The following is a 24,432-nucleotide window of genomic DNA, read 5'->3' as shown; positions in this document are numbered from 1 at the left end:
AAGACATGATGTTTTCAATGGCCTCGTGTGCATGTGAAAGCTGAACAATGAATGAGGGAGAGTGAAGAATTGACCCCTTTGAATTGTGGTATTGGCGAACAATATTGAATATGCCATGGACTGCCAAAAGAACCAACAAATCTGTCTTGGAAGAAGTACAGCCACAATGCTCCTTAGAAGCTAGGATGGCAAGACTTTGTCTCACATACTTTGGGCATGCTATGAGAAAGGATCAGTCCCTGGAGAAGGGCATTAAGCTGGGTAAAGTAGATGGTCAGCAAAAATGAGGAAGACCCTCAACGTGATGGATTGACACAATGACTGCAACAATGGGCTCAAGTATAACAACCATCACAAGGATGGTAAGTGACTGGGCAGTGTTTCATTTTGTTGTACATAGGGTCTCAGTGAGTTGGAATCAACTCGATGTCACCCAACAACAACAGTGGCCCAGTGGTTAAGAGCTCAGCTGCTAACCAAAGGTTGGCAGTTGGAATCCACCAACCACTCCTTGGAAACCTTATCGGGCAGTTCTAGTCTGTTGCCGTGAGTTGGAATCTACTGTATGGCAATGGGTTTTTTGGTTTTTGGTATCAGTAACTTTAAAGGTAAGCATCAGATGCCGATGAGAGAGAATAGTCCACACTGAAAACAGATTAACAGAAGCCTAAGCACTGAATTTTGAGCCCCAAATGCTTTTCCCCTACTTGGATATTCACGTCTATACCCCACCGCTCTCCAATACAAAATTGGAATGTCCCTTTCTGTGAATATTTACCAACTGAAGGGGAAAGTCTAAAATTTACAAGGACAGTTGGGGTCGTCAGTCCTCAAAACAATCTAGAATGTCCACCCTACATTGATGGTCTGCCTAAAAAATAAAATTAAAAAAAAATTAATGGCAAGAGAGGAGAGAGAACATTTACAAATAATAATATGACATATAAAACACCTAGGGGGAAAAAATCTACCAGAGGGTAAACAGATCTTAGTGGAGAATGTTGTTTTAAAAAATTAAGAGGAAGACTTTTAAAAGTCTGAAATAGAAAGATATACTATGTTCATGAATAAGTAAACCCAGTCATAAAAATATTCCAAATGCCTGAAATATTAGCTACGTCTTGATTGAATGCATTATTAACCAAAATCATCAGAAATATTTTTATGAAATTTGACAGGGAGAATCTAAAGTTTATGTGAAAAAGAGAGACAAGGAAAGGCAAGATAATCTTAAAGAAGTACAGCATAAGGTGACTTACTTTACTGTTTATCAAATTATTGTACAATTTCAGATAATGAAAGATGCATAAATAAATGGACCAATGGAAAATAATAGTAAGATGAAAACTAGGCCCATGAATATATAGCAACTTAATACATGATAGAGCTGTTGTTACCGATATATGGGAGAAAATGTAATATAAAATAAGTTATTGTGGAACAAGTGGATAACTGCACACAAAAAGAAAAAGTGAAATTAAACCCTTCCTCACAGCATAAACAAAACACATTCTAAATGGGTTAAATGTTTAAACGTAAATTGTAAAAATTCTAGTAAATAATATGGGAGAATATCTTTATGACATTGGACTACAGAAAGATTTCTTATAAAGACTGAAAACTGTATGCCCAAAGGAAAGAATGATAAATTCTCCTATATTAAGAAATTGTGCTCAGCAGAAAGCATGAGAAAAAGAGTGCTAACACAAGCCAAAAAAGACTAAAGACATTAGCAACACAAATAACTGACAAAGATTTAGTACCCAAAATTTGTAAAGAACTGCTAAAAATAAGTATTAGCAAATCAACCAAAATGAAATATGGCCAAAATGCACTTTGCAGAAAACACTCCCAGTTGCCTTTGGGTCTATTCTGACTGATAGCAACTGTGTACGACAGAGTAGAACTCCCCGACAGTATTTCCTAGGCTGTAATTTTTACGGGAGCGCATGACTAGGTCTTTTCTTTCTCGGAGTGGCTGGTGGGGTTGAACCACCAACCTTTCAATTAGCAGCTGAGTAGTTAGCCACTGCTCCACCAAGGCTCCTGCAGAGAACACTAGAGGCCTATAAATATAAAAATGTCTTCAATCTCCTGAGCAATCAGAAAAATACAAAGTAGAACTAATGTACACTTTTGCCCTAATAGACTGGCAAAATTGAAGGGATGTTAAATATTAACTGCAGTCCTAGATGTGGAACACTTACAAAGGTTCTTGGAATGTTGGGAGGACTACTTATTTGCATGACTTAATCGGAAAACATTTTGTTGTTATTCCGCAAAACAGATATGTGGACGCTCAGACTCAGTCTTCACCTTCCAGGTAAAGGGACCCTCTTGCACGTAGCAGGGCAGAGACAGGTACAAGAGTGCAGTACTGATTCTAGTAGCTTTGTGGTCCCTGTTAGGTGCCCACGAGTTGGCTCCGACTCATAGTGACCTTATGTGCAACCAATAAAATGTGACCTGGTCCTGCACCATCCTCACAATTGTTAATATGTTTGAGGCCGTTGTTGCAGCCACTGTGTCAATCCATCCCGTTGAGGGTCTTCCACTTTTTCACTCGCTCTCTACTTTCTCGAGCATGATGTCCCTCCCCAGGGACTGGCCCCTCCTGATGGCCTGCCACAGCAAGAAGATGAAATCTCACCATCCTCACTTCTGAGGAGCGTCCTGGCTGCACTTCTGGCAGCTCTGCAGAAGATAGGCCTGGAGATCTGCTTGTGTAAAAATTACAGCCAAGAAAACCCTATGGGGCAGCTCTACTGTGTGACGTGGGGTCTGCATGAGTCGGAACTGATCCAGCAGCAGTGGGCTTATTTCTGTGTGTTTATTCTGGTGTAACTCCAGAAGGCTCCTTGCTTACCCTGTTTCTCTAATCTGAAATATTTGGGACTCAGACTGTGACTACCTCCTCAAATCTCTTCTATTAATAAGATTAAACAAGTTTCCCCAACAGAAACTAAAATGAATAAAAATCCATTCACTGCTGGTTTGAAGGACTCTTGATGACAACGATGGTGATGTTGGTGGTCATTTTTTTAAGTTACATTTGTGTAGAATATATTTATTTCCAACTACTTTTAAAAGTCTGATTTTTTAGTTAGAGAGCCAGGTCTGTTATCAGAGATTAAAGCTAATTTCCCTTTCTCCATAGGGCTGACTTTTTTTACTGTGAAGAGCATGGGTTGCTTATAAGATGTTGGGTATATTACAGACCCCCAATAAGGAGGTGTTCTAGAAATAAGCAGAAGAAAGCTATGGTTATAGAAGGGGACACAAAAAAATGTCATAGGAAGCTGTATATAAAGTGAATATCAGGGGCATTTAGGGTAATATTCCTGTCCATTTCCCCAAACATCTGAAGAGACTCAGCATGGTCACAGGAAAGGCAGGAACACCTGCAGTGAGTACTGTATAGTCAGACTTAAAGAAAGGAGAGAAGGAGCTAGAAGACTTAATCTCCCCAGTCTACTAGTGAGGTGGTCTGACCACACAGGTCTGGTAGCACAGTGAGGGACTGGAAGATTTTCTAAGCCCCACAGTAGCTCATTCTAGTGCACAGGTTTCCTTTGACCAGTGTAGGAAGGGAGCTTCTAGAGACTTCCCCACTGGCCACAAGGAGGCATCATGGTGCCACTGATAGCCAAGGGTGGTTGAGAATTTCTAGACACCCTCTAAAAAGTGGCCATAGATAGAGGACCCCCTGGGCTGGGATGCTGTATTAGGGAGGAGATAGTTTTCAGACGGAGTCCCTGGGTGGTGGAAACAGTTGAAGCACTCGGCTGCTAACTGAAAGGTTGGAGGTTCGAGTCCACCCAGTGTAACCTTGGAGAAAAGGCCCCATGATCTGCTTCCAAACATTCGGTCACTGAGAACACTATGGAGGACAGTTATAATCTACACACGTGGGGTTGCCGTGAGTCGGGATCAGCTCGACAGCACCTGCTTAGTTTATACATATCAGTCATCCATCTGTGATGTGGATGTAAGATGCAAAAGCACTCTCTCAGCAGGTTTGCAAACCTGTGCATGTGTCGAGGGCCTCTGAGCAACCCTATTAAAAAAAAAAAAAAACTGTTACCATCAAGTTTATTGCAACTCAGGGTGACCTCATGTGACAAGGCAGAACTGCCCCATAGAGTTTCCTAGGTTGTAAATCCTTATGGAAGAAGACTACCACTCCTTTCTCCCACAGAACAGCTGATAGATTGGCATTTGAACACTTAACCACTGTACCACCAGGGCTCCTTAAGCCATGAGCCACCCTATAGGAAGTGATTAAAAGGGGGTTGGGCAGAGAGGTCTGGAAGGACATGGAGCAGGGGCAAATAAGGAAGCCCTGTCTCAAAGAAGCAGTAAATGCTGTAGGGGATCAACTGCTGCTCTGTGCCTGACCCAGCCACGCCCAGACTCCTTGCCAAGAAGGAAGCTGGGTATAATATCACACAGAGGGGTGAACCTCACCCTGCGACGTCAACAGCAGCTCTGTCACCACAGGCAAATCTACCTACCCAGGACCAGGGACTCTGAACTCTCTCCCTCGATCCAGAGATCAGAGCCTGGAACAGACAGACACCTCACTCCCACTCTGGCCCTGCCATGGGTTCCAAGTTTCTCCCCTGCATGGTCCTTTGTCTTCTGACACCAGGTGAGTCCTGGGCACAAAGGACATCTTTGACTAAGATGCTCTTGTCCTCAGCTCTGAAGTCCCCGGGTGGTGCAAATAGGTAACACACTTGGCTGTTAAATGAATGTTTGAAGGCTTGAGTCCACCCACAGGGGCCATGTAAGAAAGGCCGGTCCATCTATCTCTGAAAAATCAGCCACTGAAAACCCTATAGCACCCAGTTCTACTCTGACACCCATGGGTCGTCAGAGTCGGAGCCGACTCAACGGAACTGGGCTGGTCCTCAGTTCTGTGACTTTCTTTTGTGGCAGCAACATCAGCCTCTTTCTGACTTTAAGTTTTCCTTGTCTTTCTCCAGGTCCCATGGGTGCTATGGTCACCCAGAGCCCAAAATACCACGTTACCAGGGTGGGAAAATCGGTGAACCTGAGTTGTTCCCAGAATCTGAATCACAATACCATGTTCTGGTACCAGCAGAAGCATAGCCAAGTGCCAAAGCTGCTGTTCTACTACTACAACAAAGATTTTAACAATGAAACAGACACCTCTGATAACTTCCAACCCATCCGGCCCAACACTTCCTTCTGTGGGCTTGGCATCCGCTCTCCGGGCTTGGGGGACTCGGCTGTGTACCTGTGTGCCAGCAGTAGAGACACAGAGATGCAGCTTTTCCACCCCTCTGCACATAAACCTCCCGTCCCCCAGATCTAAGAGCCTTCTCTAGGGCCCAACTTCCTTCCTACAGCAACAACAGGAAGTGGGTTTATGGCTGCCATGATCTTAGTGTAGGCAGGAGCTGGGCATAAACCTGGAGAAATCATTCTCATTTATGCTGAGAGTAGAAAAGTGGTTACACTGGCCTGATGTTCAGTTTACAGTATTTTCCGCAATACTCAGTTTGTGATATTTTTCCAGAATCAGTTTCATCACCCATTCTTCCTTGTAGCATTGATTTAAAGTTAAATGTGTTCTGTCCTCTTCAGCAGAAAAATAGGAACTTGTTTATTTCTTTTTTTTTAATTGTTTGTTTTAATCTAAATTAAATCAAAAAACCAAACCTGTTGCTATCAAATGGATTCCGACTCATAGCGACCCTATAGGACAGAGTAGAGCTTCCCCATAGGGTTTCCAAGGAGCAGCTGGTGGGTTAGAACTGCCAACGTTTTTGGTTAGCAGCCAGGCTGTTAACCGCTGCACTATCAGGACCCCTTCATCTAAATTAAAAAAAAAACTATTGCTGTCAAATCACTTCTGACTCACAGCGACCCTATAGGTCAAAACAGAACTGCCCCATAGAGTTTCCAGACAGTGCCTGGTGGATGAGAACTGCTGACCTTTTGGTTAGCAGCTTTATCGCTTCACCACCAGGCCACCAGGGTTTCCTTAATCTAAATTAGAGGTTTAGAAATACGAGAGCCATCATGTGAAGGATTGGGGAAACCCAAAGCACATGAACTTGATTCTCTGGCATTTAATCAACTCTGACAGTCTTCAGTATGCCAGAAGGATCCATGTGCTTTCAGCACAGACCTGGGGAAACTAGCACACTAATAGGAGAAGGAAAGTAGAAATACCCCCTAAATAAAAATCCCTCAGGGGAGAAACTATCTTGGAAAAAAAGCACTACTCTAGACTGCTCATATCTGGAGTTGGAGGTGATGTTGGAACAGTCAAATAAAGCCCAAAATAGTTAAATCAGACTGCAAGAGAGTTTGTTTGGAAATCTATAGAATGGAGTCAATTGTATGGAAGAGGACGATAAATCCACTGAGTCACACGAGATCTCCAGGCAAAGTCAAAAAGAAGGGTTACAGGAGTGAGGGAGATGGGCTTCCCACCTTGCGCCTGGTTATAGGGGATTGCAATGTCTTATAATTCATCCCTGGGTAAGAATGGTGTTCTGAATTCAGGCAAAAACCATAAAGACTGATAAGGTTGTCCACCTAAAAATGTAAAATCCTCTACATTAAAAAAGTACGATAATCTAGAAAAATATTTCAAGGGTAGTAAAAAGAGATTTTCATCTATTCATAACGTGTTTAATGATAGTAACTATAGTAATAATAGCTATTGTTCGATAAGCCCTTAGTATAAAGAGGCAATAAGCTTGTTTATTTTTTTAACATATATTAGCTTGTGTGAGGAAATAAAGAAGGAAGGAAGGCAGACAGGAAGGCAGGAAAAAAGGGAGGAAGAGAGGAAGAAAGAAGGGGGGCAGGGGAAGGGGGGGAAAACAGAGGATAAAGTTGGAAGAGGCCAAGACAGGTAGAATTTGTGAGGAAGAGAAGGAAGAAGAAGCTACACAAAGAAAGAACTCCAAACACAGCACAGGACTCTCCGCACAGGGTTTGTGTTAGGAAAATTTAAAAGGTATTTGAGAGGAACCCAGAGAACACTCACCAGCACCCCTAGAAGGGCCATGCTTTGTAGAGGGGCAAAAGTAGCCTAGAGCAGGAGTTGGCAAATACAGCCCACAGACTGGTCGCCTGTTTCTGTAAAGAAAGCTTTACTGAGGGAGAAGCACTTCCAAAACGGCAGCATGAGGAACTCCACAGACTCTCTCCCCAGTGTAATGACAATTTCTCATTAAAAAAAAAAAAAAAATCATTTAGTGTCTCCAGAAATTTTCCCAAGGGCATATAGCATATGGAGAAAAATTTATTCAAGAAAATCTACTAAATCATGGTAAAAACAGTGAGAGTCTGTGGCATTTGAGCATTGACAACCCCCTTCTCCCCAGCTAAGTGTGACAGAATTTCTACTTTCTGTTAGTTGAAAACATGGAGCTCCCTCTTCCAAGCACCCACCCCCACTCCCACCCCATCTAGGGCTACAGTTTCTCTCTGGAGGAGCAGACTCTGAGCATAATTTCCCACCCCTCTCCCTTAGTTCTGTGTCGAAGAAACTCTATTCCAGGAAAGCACAGCCAAGAGATCTATGCTCCCTTCTTCCACCTAAGACAGGGAATAGAGGGCCCCCCAAATCTGTAAGCAAAATAACAAGAAATGGGCCAGGGCATAGAAACAAAGACATTCCCCAGAACAATAGAGTGGGTTATCAGAAAACAGTGCGCAAACTTCTTTAAAGTTGTCTCACAGAAAAAAAAAAAAAAAAAATTTTTTTTTTTTTTTTTTTATAAAACCAGTCCCAGGGTCATGTGCAGAACATCCACCTGTGACCACTGTGTAACCTTCCACCAGGGGCAGTGAGGGGTAGCAGCAGCAGCCAGGAATCGAACTTGGGGAGTGAGAAGATTGCACAGGCCTCTGGGGCAGGAGCCAACCTAGAAAGCTGCTGCACGTGCACCATAGTTAACATATCCCCGCCTATGCCTATGAATAAACATGAATCTTTTAACACCCAAGAACATTTAAAAACCCAGGCAAGTTTTTGTTCTGTGAGACGGGGTAAGCTTTGCTTTAGGCCCTCATGGTCTCAGCTTGCAAGGCTCTTCAATAAAGCTTTGCTCGTGTGGAAAACTCTACATGCCTTACCTGCTCATTCTTGACCAGTGAGAGGCAGGAACCTGATTCTGGGAACACACCCAGCACCCACATGTAGGGTGGAAGGTCTACCCGAGGCACAACAAGCCAGGAATACTGGGACGGGTCTTCCTCATCCAGCTTGTTCATCAGGAGGGTATTCCATAAAGAGAGAAGCAGACCAAGAAAACAAGTGACTGCCAGCCCCCCTCCCCAAGTAGCCTACTCATGGAGCAAGAGTTTTCTTCTAGGAGCTTCAAAGAGAGCCCAGCCAAACTCTCTGTCATTCCTGGAAGGATGGGAGTCAGGAAGAGTGTGCCATGCCAAGGCCATGCTCTCTGAGGGGTGACTGCATTGGAGACTGCACACAGCAGAGGAAATGGGCTGCTCCAGTCAATCACTAAACAAACACACAAACAGATAAACAAAGCAGGGATGGAGCAGAGAAATCAGTATCCAGAGCTGCTACAATACATGGCATAAAATGTTAGGATCCATTCAAAGTACTGAAAGAAAAGAAAAGAAAAAAAAAACTTGGCAGCCAAGAATCTTATACCCAGCAAAACTATCACTCAAAAAAACGAAGGTGAAATAAAAACATTCTCAATAAACACAAGTCTAAGAGAATTTGTTGCGAGCACAGGCACCTTATAAGAAATACTAAAGAGAGTTTTTCCAGCTGAAAGCAAGTGATATCAGTGACATGTGCCCTGTGATTCTAGCCCACATAAAGAAGCAAAGAGCACCAGAAAAGGTGATTATGTAGGTAGTTACAGCAGAGAGTATAATTGCCTGTTTCTTCTCTGTTCTTATCTTGACTGATTTTTAAAGCAGTTGCATGTAAAACAATACATACATAATTGCATTGTTGGGCCTGTAACTACAGAAATGTAATATATTTGATAATAACAGCACCTAGGAGGTGAATTGGGGCAAAGGTGTGTTGGACAAGAAGGTGATCTTTGGCTGCTGTTAGTTGTTGTAGAGTTGATTTTGACTCATGGTGACCCCATGCATGTCAAAGTAGAACTGTGCTCCATAGGGTTTCCAATGGTTGAGTTTTTGGAAATAGAATATGAGGGCTTTCTATCAAGTCACCTCTGGGTGGTTTAAAACTACCAAATCTTGAGTTAGTAGTCGAGCAGAAACCATTTGTAAACGAAATCCACAGGAAGAAATGAAGAGAACCAGAAATGTAAATAAGAAGGTTAATATAACAAACTATAAATACAAGCCTGCTCTCCTTTCCTCTCTCAGCTTCTCTAAAAGACATAGCAGTGTCACAAGAGAGAATATTTAAAATGAAATGAACAGGAAAAAGAATAATCAATGTATATAAATCATGAATCACAAACATAATTTTGAACTTAAACCATGTATATTATAGAAAAATACAGTGTGATCTCATTTATAAAATAAAACAAAATGATACAAATTATAGATATGTTTATAATTTGAAAAAACTAGAAAGAAATTCAAGGGATTAGTAGAAGGAGTGTTTAAAATAATGGTCACCTCTATAGAGGAGGAAGACAGGAGGATGGTTTATGGAAGAGGACTGACTACAGGATACTGCACAAATTATATCCATTCATCTGCTTTTGAGTACATGGGTGTTAATTTTATTGAAATCCTTTCTACATCATATATACTTAAAATACTTTCATATGTTCAATATAAAACATTTTTTTCAAAAGTGAAATGTGAGTATATGAGCATGTAAATAAAGGCCGTGGAAAATCCACATAAAGCCATTGGTTGGTTACCTGGGGTGGGTGAGAATTTCTGGAAAAGTAGAAAGGGTAGGGGATGGGAGACAGGAAAAGCATTATTGTCTGAGACCTTCTTTCTTTATGGAAGAAAAGCAGAGACGGAGACCAAAGAAAAGCAAACTAAACACCATTTACCTCCAAATTAACGTCACATGGTCTCCCCTTTAAGCGAGGGTAAAGCTCCCACCCATGTTCTCTGAATTTCTCCTGTCTCAGGTACAAAGCCACACACCAAGGACCATTGGGTTCTATGAAATGGCATGTCACAGAGAAGCTGTGTATAGGAGCTGTGTATACAAGTCTCAGAGAAAATCACCTGCCTCCATTCTGCCCCTGACTCTGCCATGTACTCAGTAGTTATCCGTTTTATGGTCCTTTGCCTACTGGGTACAGGTAAATCTCTGTCCCGAAGGTGCTAGTCCACAGCCCCAAGCCTTTCCCCATGCCAATGTCACCAGATCCCCCACTGGGACTCACTCCACAATCTCTGTCTCCTTCCCTTGCAGGCTCCTTTGACACTAAAGTCACCCAGATGCCAAGATATCTGCTCAAAGGGAAAGGACAGAAAGTGAAAATGGACTGTGTCCTGACAAAAAGACACAGCTATGTTTACTGGTATCAACAGATTCCAACCAAAGAGCTCAAGTTCTTGATTTCCTTCCAGAACAAATATGTCCTTAGTGGAAATGAGATGCCCAAGGAGAGATTTTCAGATAAGTGCCCCCAAGACTCAGCCTGCATCCTTGAGATCCAGCTGGTGGCGCTACAGGACTCGGCCATGTATCTCTGTGCCAGCGCACTGTCCGTAGTGTGAAACATCACGTATTGTTGGTGCACAAACTCGTGGTGGCCCAGCACAGGAAGCAGATGCCTCACTGGCTGGAAGGAAGTAAGAGAAGCTAACTAGAGGTGCCCTTCTCCAACAGGGAGTTTGTTGCAAGGCTGAACATGAGCCCCTCCTGAAAAAGACAAACCAGTTGCTGATCTTACAGAGACCCGACGTGTGCAGAGTAGAACTGTGCTCCATAGCACAGGGCTTTCAAGGCTGTGGCCCTTCAAAAGCAGATTGCCAGGCCTTCCTTTCAAGGTACATGTGGGTGGGTTCCAATCGCCAACATTTTGGTTAGTAGTAATGCGCTTAGCCATTTGTATCACCCAGGGACTCCATAAAAGATCAAAACAAGAACACAGAAATTTCTCAGAAACAATCTGGAATGCAGTCTTGCAACTATGACATGGCCGACTTCTTTTTCCACCTTGTTTGTGTCCTGATTCTTCCTTATTATAAGTTGTCGTCTCCATTTCTTAGATCTCATGGTACGTAGAAGATTATAGATTCTGATTGTAGTCTTCCAACCACATTGAGAAGGACCGATTTGACTTTCTCTCAACCTACATTACAAAATTCAGAAGGCAGGACAGATTGGCTGTGCTTTTCTCAAGAACGTGCTCTAAAAACACATCTCTAGTCACAGGAAATAACCAAGAGGATGAAATTGACATAAATGAACACCTAAAACTGGCCAGAGAGGAAGTGGCCAAGTAGAGGCAAGACCTTGGTGTGAGGGCCCTCTTGGACCCAAGGGCAGCCACCGTGTTCCGCTCAGCAGCAGACATGAGTGGTGCATTGATTTCCATGGCTGCTGCGGGTACCTGTGACAGGCTCCAGGGGCCCGTCTTGCCCTGAGAAACATGATGGGATCAAGTGGCACCCTACATCCTGCAAGACCAGAATGTCTGCAAGCTCCTACAGTCAGTCAAAGCATCTCAGTCTCTAAGAGGTAAAATAGAGTGGCCAGTTGGAGGAGGCGTGCCCGGAAGGTGTGCAGGTGCCGCCCCCAGGGCAGAGGAGGATGCAGAGGCCATGAGAAGCATGAGAAGGTTCACTGACTCCTGTCTCCTGGCCTCAGGATCCTCGTCTGTAGAATTAGGGAGTCCACCTTGAGTGGCTTCAGGATCCCTGCCGTTGTTCATCTAGCCTTCCGAGAAATTCATATATTCAGCCTGGGAGCCCCCAGAGTGTTCTCCTTCCCCTCTCTCCTCAAGTGCTGGGCACACAAGGAGACCCCTCCCCACAATGGCCAGACAGGTCCTCTGCTCCGTGGCCCTTTGTCTCCTGGGAGCAGGGGAGTGTGGGCTCAGGGAGGGATTCCTGCCCCACCTGCCATGATCTGCTCTCAGCCCCCCAGGGACAGCAGCATCAGCACCTCCTCTCTGGGCTGCAGCTTCTTTCTCTTCCCTCACAAGTATCGCAGTTCCTGGAATCTCTCAGACCCAGAATACCCGATCTGAGAGAAAGGACAGAACATGACCCTGAGCTGTGAACAGACTTTCGATGACTACTCCATGGACTGGCACCAGCAGGACCCAGGGCAGCGGCTGAAGCTGGTCTACTACTCACCTGTGATAAATGACATCCAGGAAGGAGGTGCAGCTGCAGTCTACAGTGCCTCTCGGCAGAAGAAGGAGCGCTTCCCTCTGGCGGTGACATGGGACCAAATGACCCACACAGCTCTGTACCTCTGTGCCAGCAGCAAGCCACACAGAAGCACAGCCACCCCCTCCCCGTGCATAAACGTATCCCAACCACAGGCCTGGGCATTCTGTGTCCACACCCTGCCCTCCTCCTACAGCCCAGCCAGGCACACGAAGCTGCTGCAGCTATATAAAAATGAACTAAAAGGAGGGCATATAAAAATGAAAGCAAAATGCTTTGGAGAAAACCCTCAGGCTCTTTGCAATTGCTCTTCATTTCCAGGAGTAATCCTGCAGGTCAAGTAGTCCAGCACACGCAAAGCAGAGAGAAATTCCCTAAATTTCCTAGGACCCGTTTCCATGGGCCAATACTCAACTATGACGTCCACTACAGTAAAGTAACTCGAATTAATTATCCTCCAGTCTCCACGTTGCTTTACACAGAGACCTGCGAGCAATGATCAATAAACACTTCCAGGACCAGGCCCATCATTCTATGAGGTGAACTGTCATGCCATAGTCCTGAAGTAAATGCCACATGGAGTGAACAAAGGGGTGTCCTCATCACCCAAAATACCAAACCCACTACTGTGGAGTCAATTCTGACTCCTAGCTACTCTATAGGACAGAGGAGAACAGCCTCATAGGGTTTTCTAGGCTGTAATCTTGATGGAAACAGACTGCCACATCTTTCTCCTGTGAAGCGGCTGGTGGGTTCAAACTGCCCTTCAGTTAGCAGTCGAGTGCTTAACCACTGCGAAACCAGGCTCCTTTGTCCTCTTCACAGCCATGAGGAAACACTGCACCTACAGCCTAGGATTTCTTACGCTCACCAGTAGCTGTCATGATTAACCATGATTTGTCTTGGTCTGATAACTGAAAACATTGCACAGAAGAAAAAAACTGACAATAACACCAACCACTACACAGATACCCCCTTTCCTTTTATACAGCTAAGAAAGTTGCGTAGTTGTTGTTGTGAGCTGCCATCCAGCCGATTCCGATTCATTGCAAACTCGTGTGAAGGTGCATAAGCCATTTCAAAGCTCCAGGTCTCAGCTTATCTCTTATAAAATTAGAGGCTGGGTTAGAAAGCCTGAGCCCCCTTTTGGGAATGCCTGGTTCTCTGACCTTTGAGAAATGGATGCAGGTTGCACCATTGGTGAGCTCATCCCAAGGGGGCAGATCAGAGCGTTCCTCAGGAGAGCCCCCTAGGGGTGCAGAGAAGAGCGCAGAGCAGGACCCAGTCTCTTGAGAGAAAGTGTGGTGAGAGGCCAGCCGTGGAGGATGCTGGTGCTGCTTCTGCTCCTGGGGCCCGGTATGTGCCCCATGTGGGTGGGTGTGTGTTTGTGTGGGTGTGTTTGAGTGTGTGTAAGTGTGTGTATATGTCTGAAGGAGTGTGTGTATGAGCGTGAGAGTGAGTGTGCTTATGTGTGTGCATGTGTGAGAGTGTATGTGAGTGTGTGTATGAGGTGTGTACAAGTACGTGTGTATGAGTGTGTATGTGAGTACCTGCATCAGCATGTGTACCAGTGTGTATACAAATGTGTCTATATGTGTATATGAGTGAATGAGCGTATGGTGTGTACATATGAGTGTGTGTGTGTGTGTGTAATTGTGAGAAGGAACAGCCGTGCTCTCCAAGAACTAAAGGGCAAGGTGAGAGATGACCAGTCAGGGGGCTGGGGTTGTTATCCTGAGAGCAGGACAGGGAGATTTCACAGAACAAGTAGGGCTCTCTGGACCTGGGGGAGGAGTGGGAGCGCGAGGCTGAGGTATCTGCCTGGGTCATGTAGGGCTCCTGGCCTGCAGCCACTCACCCCTGGCCTCTGTGTCTCTAGGCCCCACACTGTGTGCCCTCGTCTCTCAACACCCAAGCTTGGCCATCTGCAAGAATGGGACCTCAGTGAAGATCGAGTGCCGCGTCACAGGCATCCAGGCAACAAAGATGCTGTGGTATCTCCAGCTCCCAGAGCAGGACTTCACCCTGATCACAACTTCTAACCAGGGCTCCGGCATCGCCTATGAGGAAGGCTTTACCAAGGACACGTTCCGGATCAACCACCCAGACCTCACGTTTTCAACTCTGACAGTGACCAGTGCACAGGCCCAGGACAGCGGCCTCTACTTCTGTGGTGCTAGTGACACAGTGCCAGGCAGAGATCAGGGACCCAAGCAAGAACCTCTGCCCGGATGCCCCTTTCTTCTCCCCAGGGGTCTGTGAGCCCTGTGGGAGGAGTGTGCAGGGTAGGAAACCGCAGCTCCTTGAACTGAGACACCTGGGAGTGTGTGTGTCTGTGTACTGTGTGTGTGTATGTAGAGAGAGAGATTGAACGTGCGTGTGTGTGTTAGTGTAGAGAGTGTATATGTGTGTACGTTATATACACAGAGAGTGAGTGTGAAGCGTAGGGGCACCATGTGTGAAACCGAGAAAACGGGCATGGGACTGGGCCTATAAAGTGACACCAACATGGAGACGTCCCTGGATGGAAAATTCTAAAACCTGGATGGTTGTCTTGACTCTGCCACATGTTAATCATGAAAAACATGTTAGGAAAAACTCACTATAGATAGATCTATAAAATGTGTGAGTTTTCCGTGGTAAACGTGGACTTCAGATTTCCTAGACCATCTGACAACGTCTTGTCACCATGCTGGGCCCTCGAGATAAAAGTGGGATATAAGTCAGCCAAGCAAGTGCTTCACTCATGAGAAAATTTCCATGATGAACGACATAGTGCTTTGGTTAATGAATGAACAGGTAAGAACAGGTACAGGGAAGGTGAGAGGACTACTTTTTTGCATGACTTAATCGGAAAACATTTTGTTGTTATTGTGCAAAACAGATATGTGGACGCTCAGACTCAGGCTTCACCTTCCAGATAAAGGGACCGTCTTGCACGTAGCAAGGCAGAGACAGGTACAAGAGCGAAGTACTGATTCTAGTAGCTTTGTTGTTGTTGTTAGGTGCCCAAGAGTTGGCTCCGACTCGTAGTGACCTTATGTGCAACCAATAAAATGTGACCTGGTCCTGCACCATCGTCACAATCGTTAATATGTTTGAGGTCATTGTTGCAGCCACTGTGTCAATCCATCCCGTTGCGGGTCTTCCACTTTTTCACTCGCTCTCTACTTTCTGGAGCATGATGTCCCTCCCCAGGGACTGGTCCCTCCTGATGGCCTGCCACAGCAAGAAGATGAAATCTCACCATCCTCACTTCTGAGGAGCGTCCTGGCTGCACTTTGGGCTGCTGTACAGAAGAAAGGCCTGGAGATCTGCTTGTGTAAAAATTACAGCCAAGAAAACCCTATGGGGCAGCTCTACTGTGTCACGTGGGGTCTCCATGAGTCGGAACTGACCCAGCAGCAGCGGGCTTATTTCTGTGTGTTATTCTGGTGTAACTCCAGAAGGCTCCTTGCTTACCTACCCCGTGGTATAATCTGAAATGCTTGGGACTTGGGGAGTGACTACCTCCTCATATCTCTTCTATTAGTAAGATGAAACAAGTCTCCCTGAAGGAAAAAAAATGAATAAAAATCCATTCACTGCTGGTTTGAAGGATGCTTGATGAGAATGATGGTGGTGTTGGTGGTTATTTTAAAGTTACATTTGTGTAGAATATATTCATTTCCAGCCAGTTTTCGAACTGTCATTTTTTAGTGAGAGAGCCAGGTTCATTATCAGAGATTAAAGCTAATTTCCTTTCTCCATAGGGCTCACATTTTTTAGTGTAAATGGCATGGCTTGCATATAAGACGTTGTCTGTAGTACAGACCCCCAATAAGGAGGTGTTCTAGAAATAAGCAGAAGAAAAGCTATGGTTATAGAAGGGGAGAAAAAAACATGCCGTAGGAAGCTGTATATAAACTGAAAATCAGGGGCATTTAGGGTAAAATTCCTGTCCGTTTCCCCAAAAATCTGAAGAGACTCAGCATGGTCACGGGGAAGGCAGGAACACCTGCGGTCAGTACTGTATAGTCAGAGTTAAAGAAAGGAGAGAAGGAGCTAGAAGACTTAATCACCCCAGTCCACTAGTGAGGTGGCCTGAACACACAGGTCTGGTAGCACAGCGAGGAACTGGAAGATTTTCTAAGCCCCACTGTAGCTCATTCTAGTGCACAGGTTTCCTTTGACCAGTATAGGAGGAGAGCTTCTAGAGCCTTCCCCACTGGCCACAAGGAGGCATCATGGTGCCACTGATAGTCAAGAGTAGTCGAGAATTTCTAGACACCCTCTAAAAAGTGGGCATAGATAGAGGACCCCCTGGGCTGGAATGATGTATCAGGGTGGAGATGATTTGCAGACAGAGTCCCTGGGTGGTGAAAATGTTTGAAGCACTCGGTTGCTAACTAAAAGGTTGGAGGTTTGAATCCACCCAGAATCATCTTGGAAGAAAAGCCTGGTGACCTGCTTCCAAAATTTCAGTCACTGAAATCCCTATGGAGGACAGTTGTACTCTACCCACGTGGGGTCGCTGTGCCTTGGGTCAACGCGACAGCGCTTGTTTAGCTTGTACATATCAGTCATCCATCTGTGATGTGCGGGTTAGATGCAAAAGCAGTATCTCAGCAGGTTTGCAAAGCTCTGCATGTGTGGAGGGACCTCTGAGCAACCCTATACCAAAAAAAAGAAAGAAAGAAAACACTGTTATCATCGAATTGTTTCCAACTCACATTGACCTGAAGTGACAGGGTAAAACTGCCACATAGGGTTTCCTAGGTTGTAAATCCTTATGGAGCAGACCACCACATCTTTCTCCCACAGAACAGCTGATAGGTTGGCAGTTGAGCACTTAACCACTGTGCCACCAGGGCTCCTTAAGCTGTGAGCCACCCTATAGGAAGTGAGTAAAAGGGAGTTGGGCGGAGAGGTCTGGAAGGACATGGAGCAGGGGCAAATAAGGAAGCCCTGTCTCAAAGAAGCAGTAAATGCTGTAGGGGATCAACTGCTGCTCTGTGCCTGACCCAGCCAAGCCCAGACTCCTTGCCAAGAAGGAAGCTGGGTATAATATCACACAGAGGGGTGAACCTCACTCTGTGACGTCAACAGCAGCTCTGTCACCACAGGCAAATCTATCTACCAGGGACCAGGGACTCTGAACTCTCTCTCCCGACCCAGAGATCAGAGCCTGGAACAGACAGACATCCCACTCCCACTCTGGCCCTGCCATGGGCTCCAGGTTTCTCCCCTGCATGGTCCTTTGTCTTCTGACACCAGGTGAGTACTGGGCACGAAAGGATGTCTGTCTAAGATGCTCTTGTCCTCAGTTCTGAAGTCCCTGGGTGGTGCAAAGGATTAACACACTTAGCTGTTAACTGTCCACCCAGAGGGGCCTTCTAAGAAATGCCTGGCCATCTACTTCTGAGAAACCAGCCATTGAAAACCTATAGCACCTAGTTCTACTCGGACTCACGTGGGTCATCATGAGTCGGAGCCCACTCGACAGAACTGGGTTCCTCCTCAGTTCTGTGACTTTATTTTGTGGCAGCAACATCAGCTTCTTTCCAGCTCTAAGTATCCCTTGTCTCTCTACAGGTCCCATGGGTGCTATGGTCATCCAAAGCCCCAAATACCACATTACCAGGGCAGGAATATTGGTGAACCTGAGCTGTTCGCAGAATCTGAATCATAATGCCATGTACTGGTACCAGCAGAAGCATAGCCAAGCTCCAAAGCTGCTGTTCTACTACTTCCATAGAGAATTTAACAATGAAACAGACACCTCTGATAACTTCCAACCCATCCGGCCCAACACTTCCTTCTGTGGGCTTGGCATCCGCTCTCCAGGCTTGGGGGACTCCGCCGTGTACCTGTGTGCCAGCAGTAGAGACACAGAGATGAGCCCTTGCCTCCCTTCTGCTCATAAACCTCCTGTTCCCCAGATAAAAGGGCCTTCTCTAGGGCCCACCTCCCCTCTTACAGCCACAACAGGAAGTGGGTTTATGGCTACCATGATCTTATCTATAGGCAGGAGCTGGGCATAAACCTGCAAAAACCATTGTCAGCTATGCCAAGAGTGAAAAGTGGCTACACTGGCCTGAAGTTCAGTTTCCAGTATTTTCCCCAATACTCAGTTTGTGGTAGTTTCCTCAATATTCAGTTTGTGATATGTTTCCAGGATGAACTTCACCCACTCTTCCTTGCACCATTGATTTAAAGTTAAATGTGTTCTGTCCCCTTCAGCAGAAAAGTAAGAACTTGTTTCTTCCCTTCTTTTTAATTGTTCATTTTAATCTAAATTAAAACCAAAAACCAAACCTGTTGCCATCAAGTGGATTCCTACTCATAGCAACCCCTTAGGACAGAGTAGAGCACCCCATAGGGTTTCCAAGGAACAGCTGGTAGATTAGAACTGCTGATCTTTTTGGTTAGCAGCCAAGCTCTTAACCACTGCTCAACCAGGGCTCCTTAATCCAAGTTAGAGGCTGAGAAATACAAGAGGCATCATGTGAAGGGTTGGGGAAACCCAGTGCACATGAACTTGATTCTCTGGCATTTGATCTACTCTGACGGTCTTCAGTCTGCCAGAAGGATCCATGTGCTTTCAGCACAGACCTGGGGCAACTTGAACATTAATCGGAGAATGAAAGCCCAAATACTTCCCAAATAAAAATCCCCCAGGGGAGAAACCATCTTAGGGAAAAAGGCACTACTCTACAGACTGCTCATATCTGGACTTGGAGGTGATGTTGGAATGGTCAAATGGAAGCCCTAAATTGTTAAATCAGACTGCAAGAGAGTATGTTTGGAGATGTATAGGATGGAGTCATCTATATGGAAGAGCACAAAAAATCCACTAAGACACCCGAGAGCTGCAGGGAAAATCAAAAAGGAGGGTCACAGCACTGAGGGAGATGGGCTTTCCATGGCCTAAATAAATGAGACACCTTGGGCCTGGTCATAAGGGAGTGTGATGTCTTATAATTTATCTCTGGGTGGGAATGGTGTTCTGAATTATCACAAAACCCATAAAGACTGATAAGGTTGTCCGCCTAAAAATGTAAGTCAAGTATGAGTTTAAGAGCCTGAAAATGGTGTGGAAAATCCGCATAAAGTTATTGGTTGGTTACCTGGGGTGGGCAGGAATTTCTGCAAGAGTAGAAAGGGTAGGGGATGGGAGAAAAACAATAAAGACCTTTCTTTTTTAAAGGAAGAAAAGCAGAGACAGAGAAGCAAAGAAAGGCAAATTAAGCACGATTTACCTATGAATTAACAACATCACATGGTCTCTCCTTTAAGTGAGGGTAAAGCTCCCTCCATGTTCTCTGAATTTCTGCTGTCTCTTTTTTTTTTTCAGGCACAGAGCCATACACTGAGGACCACTGGGTTCTATGAAGTGGCCGCATCACAGACAAGCTGTGTATACGAGATGGGAAGTCTCTGAGAAAGCCATCTGCCTCCATTGTTCCCCGACTCTGCCATCCGCTCAGTAGCCATCGGCTTTATGGTCCTTTGCCTACTGGGTACAGGTAAATCTCTGTCCCGAATGTGCTAGTCCACAGCCCCAAGCCTTTCCCCATGCCCATGTCACCAGATCATCTTCTTGGACTCACTCCATAATCTCTGTCTCCTTCCCTTGTAGGCTCCCTTGATGCTGAAGTCACCCAGATGCTAAGATATCTGCTCAAAAGGAAAGGACAGAAAGTGAACATGGACTGCGTCCTGACGATAAGACACAGCTGTGTTTACTGGTATCAACAGATTCCAACCAAAGAGTTCAAGTTCTTGATTTCCTTCCAGAACAAATATGTCCTTAGTGGAAATGAGATGCCCAAGGAGAGATTTTCAGCTGAGTGCCACCAAGACTCAGCCTGCAGCTTGGAGATCCAGCTGGTGGCACTACAGGACTCAGCCATGTATCACTGTGCCAGCCGTCTGTCCACATTGTGAAAGTTCAGCTATTCTAGATGCACAAGCTCATGGTGGCCCAGTGCAGGAAGCAGGTGGCTTTCTGGCTGGAAGGAAATAAGAGAAGCTGACTAGAGCTACCCTTTGCCAACAGGGAGTTTACTGCAAGGCTGAAGACATGTCCCACCTGAAAGAGACTCACCAATTGCTGGTGTCATGGAGACCCCACCTGTGCAGCATATTACTGCGCTCCATAGCATAGGGCTTTCAAGGCTGTGGCCTTTTAAAAGCAGATTGTCAGGCCTTTCTTTCAAGGTACATGTGGGTGGGTTCCAATTGCCAGACTTTTGGTTAGTAGTCACACACTTAACCATTTGTATCATCCAGGAACTCCATAAAACATCAAAATAAGAGCAAAGAAATTTCTCAGAAACAATCTGGAATGAAGTCTTACAACAATGACATGGCCGACTTTACAACTCATTTGTTTTCTCACCTTGTTTGTGTCATGATTCTTCCTTATTATAAGTTGCCTTCTCCATTTCTTAGATCTCATAGTACGTAGAAGATTATAGATTCTGATTGTAGTCTTCCAACCACATTGATAGGGACCAATTTGACTTTCTCTCAACCTACGTTACAAAATCCAGAAGAAAGGACAGATTGGCTCTGCTTTTCTCAAGAACGTGCTCTTAGAAAACCCAACTCTAGTTACAGGGGTTGTGTCATTTTGAACAGCGCACCTGGGGCCTGGCCCTTTGACTTTATGGATTAAGAAGGGAGGATTTCAGGGAAATGAATTCCCAGATTAGGCACCTGGGCACCCAATAGGTGTCCATTACAAGTCAGCAGGGGAATTGTCAGTGTATTTGCTGGATACAGAGACCCCAGGAAAAGAGAAGGAAATGGCAAGGAGATCAAATGTGAGTTTTCAGAACAGTGTCCAAGCCAGTGAATGCTCCAGTTAATCTCTTTTTAAGGGGTTAAACCTGGGCAGCAGAAAAAACATACTAATTTTAAGTGTGACAACATCAGAATCTGCGAAGTCACTTACTGGTTTCTATAAAGCTGAGGGAGAAGAGCAGACTAGTGTGTTATCAGTGGGAAGGTACCGGAGGTGCAGACAAGTAAACAGTTCTCAGGTGTGTGATTGAAATGTAGTAGGGACAACACACTCAACATCGATACAGGTGTAGCGAGCCGCTGGGTTATTAACTCACCTAGCTGGGTCATTACATTTACATAGAGCAGACCAAGAATTCAACATAGCTCTGTTAAAATTATGTAATCCATTCTGGCCACAAAACTGGCCATTTCTAACCACCCCACCACTCAGCTACTCAGCTTTGAAAAAGTTATAGGTTCTGTCTAGACACATCTTCCTTTTTTCAATATAAGCTGAACTAATTTGTCTTACCCTCAGAAGTCCAAACCTACTTCTTTTTTCAGACAAAATTTCATTCTGACCCCTTGAAACAGCAGCTCTCTCTTTGCTGCTGTAATTTTATGGCCTCTTGTTAGAGCATGAACAAATCAGCCTCAGAAGAAACACAGCAAGAATGTTCCTTAGAAGTGAGGATGGAGAGTCTTCTACTCGCACACTGTGAACCTATCATCAGGAAAGAGCAATCAGTAGAAAAGGACAGCAAAGTAGAGGGTCAACAAAAAAGGTGGAGACCCTTAATGAGATGGGCTGACGAAACAGCCAAAAAAATGGACACAAATATAACAACAATGATGAAGATGGTGCAGGACCAGGCAACTTTTCATTCTGTTATACCTGAGGTTGTCATGAGCCAGGGCCAACTTGAAAGCAACTAAGAACATTTCAAGTTCCTTTTCTAGCTCTCTATAAAGAATGTTCCTTAGCGCACCATTCATGGTCCCCTCCAAATCCACTGTTATTCCTGGTGGCTGAAACCTTTGCTTTTGTCACAGGGGAGTCACTCCTCTGGATGCTCTTGTCAGCCTTCTCTTGGACTACTACTTCCACCCTGATGAAACCACTCTCCTAACAGTCCAAACTGCCTACAATCAGAACAAAAGATATGATTGCTCCTTTGCCTGCTTGACCTCTTTGAAGAATTGGCAATACTGACCGTACAATAAGCCTGGAGATCTCTCTCAGCTCAGGTTCATTCGTACCATTTCCCATTAACTTGCTTGTTTTCTTTCTTTTTTTTTTTTTTAATGCAGTATTCCGAACCTAAATATAAACCAAAACCAAACCCATTGCTGTTGAGTCAATTTTGATTCACAGCGACCCTATAGGGCAGAGTAGAACTACCACATAGGGTTTCCAAGGAGCGCCTAGTGGATTTAAACTGCCCATGTTTTCGTTAGCAGATGTAGCTCTTAAGCAATACACCATCAGGATTTCCATTTACGTTTTAACCTTTTAGTTTAATGACTTAGCTGTCCTTTCTTGTTATTTTTGTTGTTAATTTAGCCTTTTTTTTAACCTCTACTCAAAACCTTTGAAAATGTCGTGTGCAGACAACTCTTTCAGCGTCACCAGAGTACAGGCGTAAGGCCTGTTCCAGGGTATGGTCAGAACTTCAGGGTTAGAATATCTGGAGGTAGGCTAAGGAGTACATATTAATTTTACCAAGCCCCTGAAGATTTCTTGTTAGCAGTAAAGTTTGAGGACTACTGCCATGAGGACTTTAAAAGCCATTGCCATCAAATCTGTTCAGACTCACACCAACCCTATAGAACAGAGTAGAACTGACCCATAGAGTTTCCAAGGACCAGCAGGTGGATTCGGACAGCTGACCTTCTGGTTAGCTCTTAACCACTGTGCCACCAGGGCTCTGATGTATATGCATATATGTGTGTATATACATATATCTGTTTATATATATTTATACATATATTTATATCTGTATATATGTGTGTGCATATACATACATGTATATAGATATGACTAAAGGGCATTGAAGAAAGACCAGGAAACAGCCAAGAGAATGAATTGATGTAAATGAACACCTAAAACTGGCCAGAGAGAAAGTGGCCAAGTGGAGGCAAGACCCCGGTGTGAGGTCCTTCATGGACCCAAGGGCAGCCACCGTGCTCTGCTCAGCCACAGACATGAGTGGTGTGTTGATTTCCACGGCTGCTGCAGGTACCTATGACGGACTCCAGGGGACACTCCTGCCCGAGAAAGATAATGGGATCATGTGGCATCCTGCATCGTACGCGACCAGAGTGTCTGTGAGCTCATATAGGCAATCAAACCATCGCAGTAACTAGGAGGTAAAACAGATGGGCCAGTCAATGGAGGTGTGCCTGGGAGGTATGGAGGTGCCGCCCTCAGGGCAAAGGAGGATGCAGAGGCCATGAGACGCACGAGGAGGTGCACTGACTGACTCCTGTCTCCTGGCCTCAGTCTCCTCATCTGCAGAATTCGGGAGCCCGTCTTGAGTGGCTTCAGGGTCCCTGACACCTGTTCATCTAGCCTTCTGAGGAATTCATATATTCGGCCAGGGAGTGCCCAGAGTGTTCTCCCTCCCTTCTCTCCCCAAGTGCTGGTGATACCAGGAGACCCCACCCCATGATGGGCAGCCAGGTCCTCTGCTATGTGGCCCTTTGTCTCCTGGGAACAGGTGAGTGTGGGCTCAGGAAAGGATTCCTGCCCCACCCGCCATGATCTGCTGTCAGCCCCCCAGTGACAGCAGCATCAGCACCTCCTCTCTGGGCTGCAGCTTCTTTTGCTTCCTTACAGGCATCACAGACTCTGGAATCTCTCAGACCCCAAAATACCTGGTCCAAGAGGAAGGACGGGACGTAAGCCTGGACTGTGAACAGAGTTTCGGTGATGACGCCATGTACTGGTACCAGCAGGACCCGGGGCAGGGGCTGAAGCTGGTCTACTACTCACCTATGACAAATGATGTCCAGGAAGGAGATGCAGCTGCAGGCTACAGCGCCTCTCGGGAGAAGAAGGAGCGCTTTCCCCTGGCGGTGACACGGGCCCAAAGGAACCAGACAGCTCTGTACCTCTGTGCCAGCAGCAAGCCACAGAGAAGCACAGCCGCCCCCTCCCTGTGCATAAATGTGTCCCAACCACAGGCCTAGGCTTTCTGTGTCCACACCCTGCCCTCCTCCTCCAGTCCAGGCAGGCACATGAAACTGCTGCTGTGGTATAAAATGAACTAAAAGGAGGGTATATAAAAATGAAAGTAAAAAGCTTCGGAGAAAACCCTCAGACTCTTTGCAACTGCT

At 45.3% G+C, this 24,432-nt stretch overlaps 1 long non-coding RNA gene and 1 gene segment (V, D, J or C); one reads left to right on the top strand and one right to left on the bottom strand.

The window, feature by feature from the left end:
- Nucleotides 1-9,504: 9,504 nt before the first annotated feature.
- On the bottom strand, nucleotides 9,505-24,367 carry LOC111747722 (uncharacterized). Of its 3 annotated transcripts, none has more exons than XR_010322565.1 (5): nucleotides 24,089-24,367; nucleotides 20,411-20,840; nucleotides 18,083-20,315; nucleotides 12,286-16,974; nucleotides 9,505-11,276 (listed from the first exon to the last, which is right to left on the bottom strand). It is a non-coding gene; the product is annotated as an uncharacterized LOC111747722 (long non-coding RNA). The 3 variants fall into 3 exon arrangements; XR_010322564.1 differs by having other exon boundaries at nucleotides 9,505-16,974; nucleotides 18,083-18,170; nucleotides 19,914-20,315; nucleotides 24,089-24,366; XR_010322563.1 differs by having other exon boundaries at nucleotides 9,505-16,974.
- LOC111747720 (T cell receptor beta variable 20-1-like) lies at nucleotides 13,510-15,934 on the top strand. The segment is given in 2 exon segments: nucleotides 13,510-13,677; nucleotides 14,201-15,934. Coding segments are annotated over 2 exon segments (414 nt in total).
- Nucleotides 24,368-24,432: the final 65 nt, after the last annotated feature.

This window comes from Loxodonta africana, chromosome 8 (assembly GCF_030014295.1).
Source record: "Loxodonta africana isolate mLoxAfr1 chromosome 8, mLoxAfr1.hap2, whole genome shotgun sequence".
In the NCBI taxonomy this organism is placed as follows: Eukaryota; Metazoa; Chordata; class Mammalia; order Proboscidea; family Elephantidae; genus Loxodonta; species Loxodonta africana.
The sequence above is the reverse complement of the archived record's forward strand: the minus strand, read 5'-3'. Positions and strand labels throughout refer to the sequence as shown.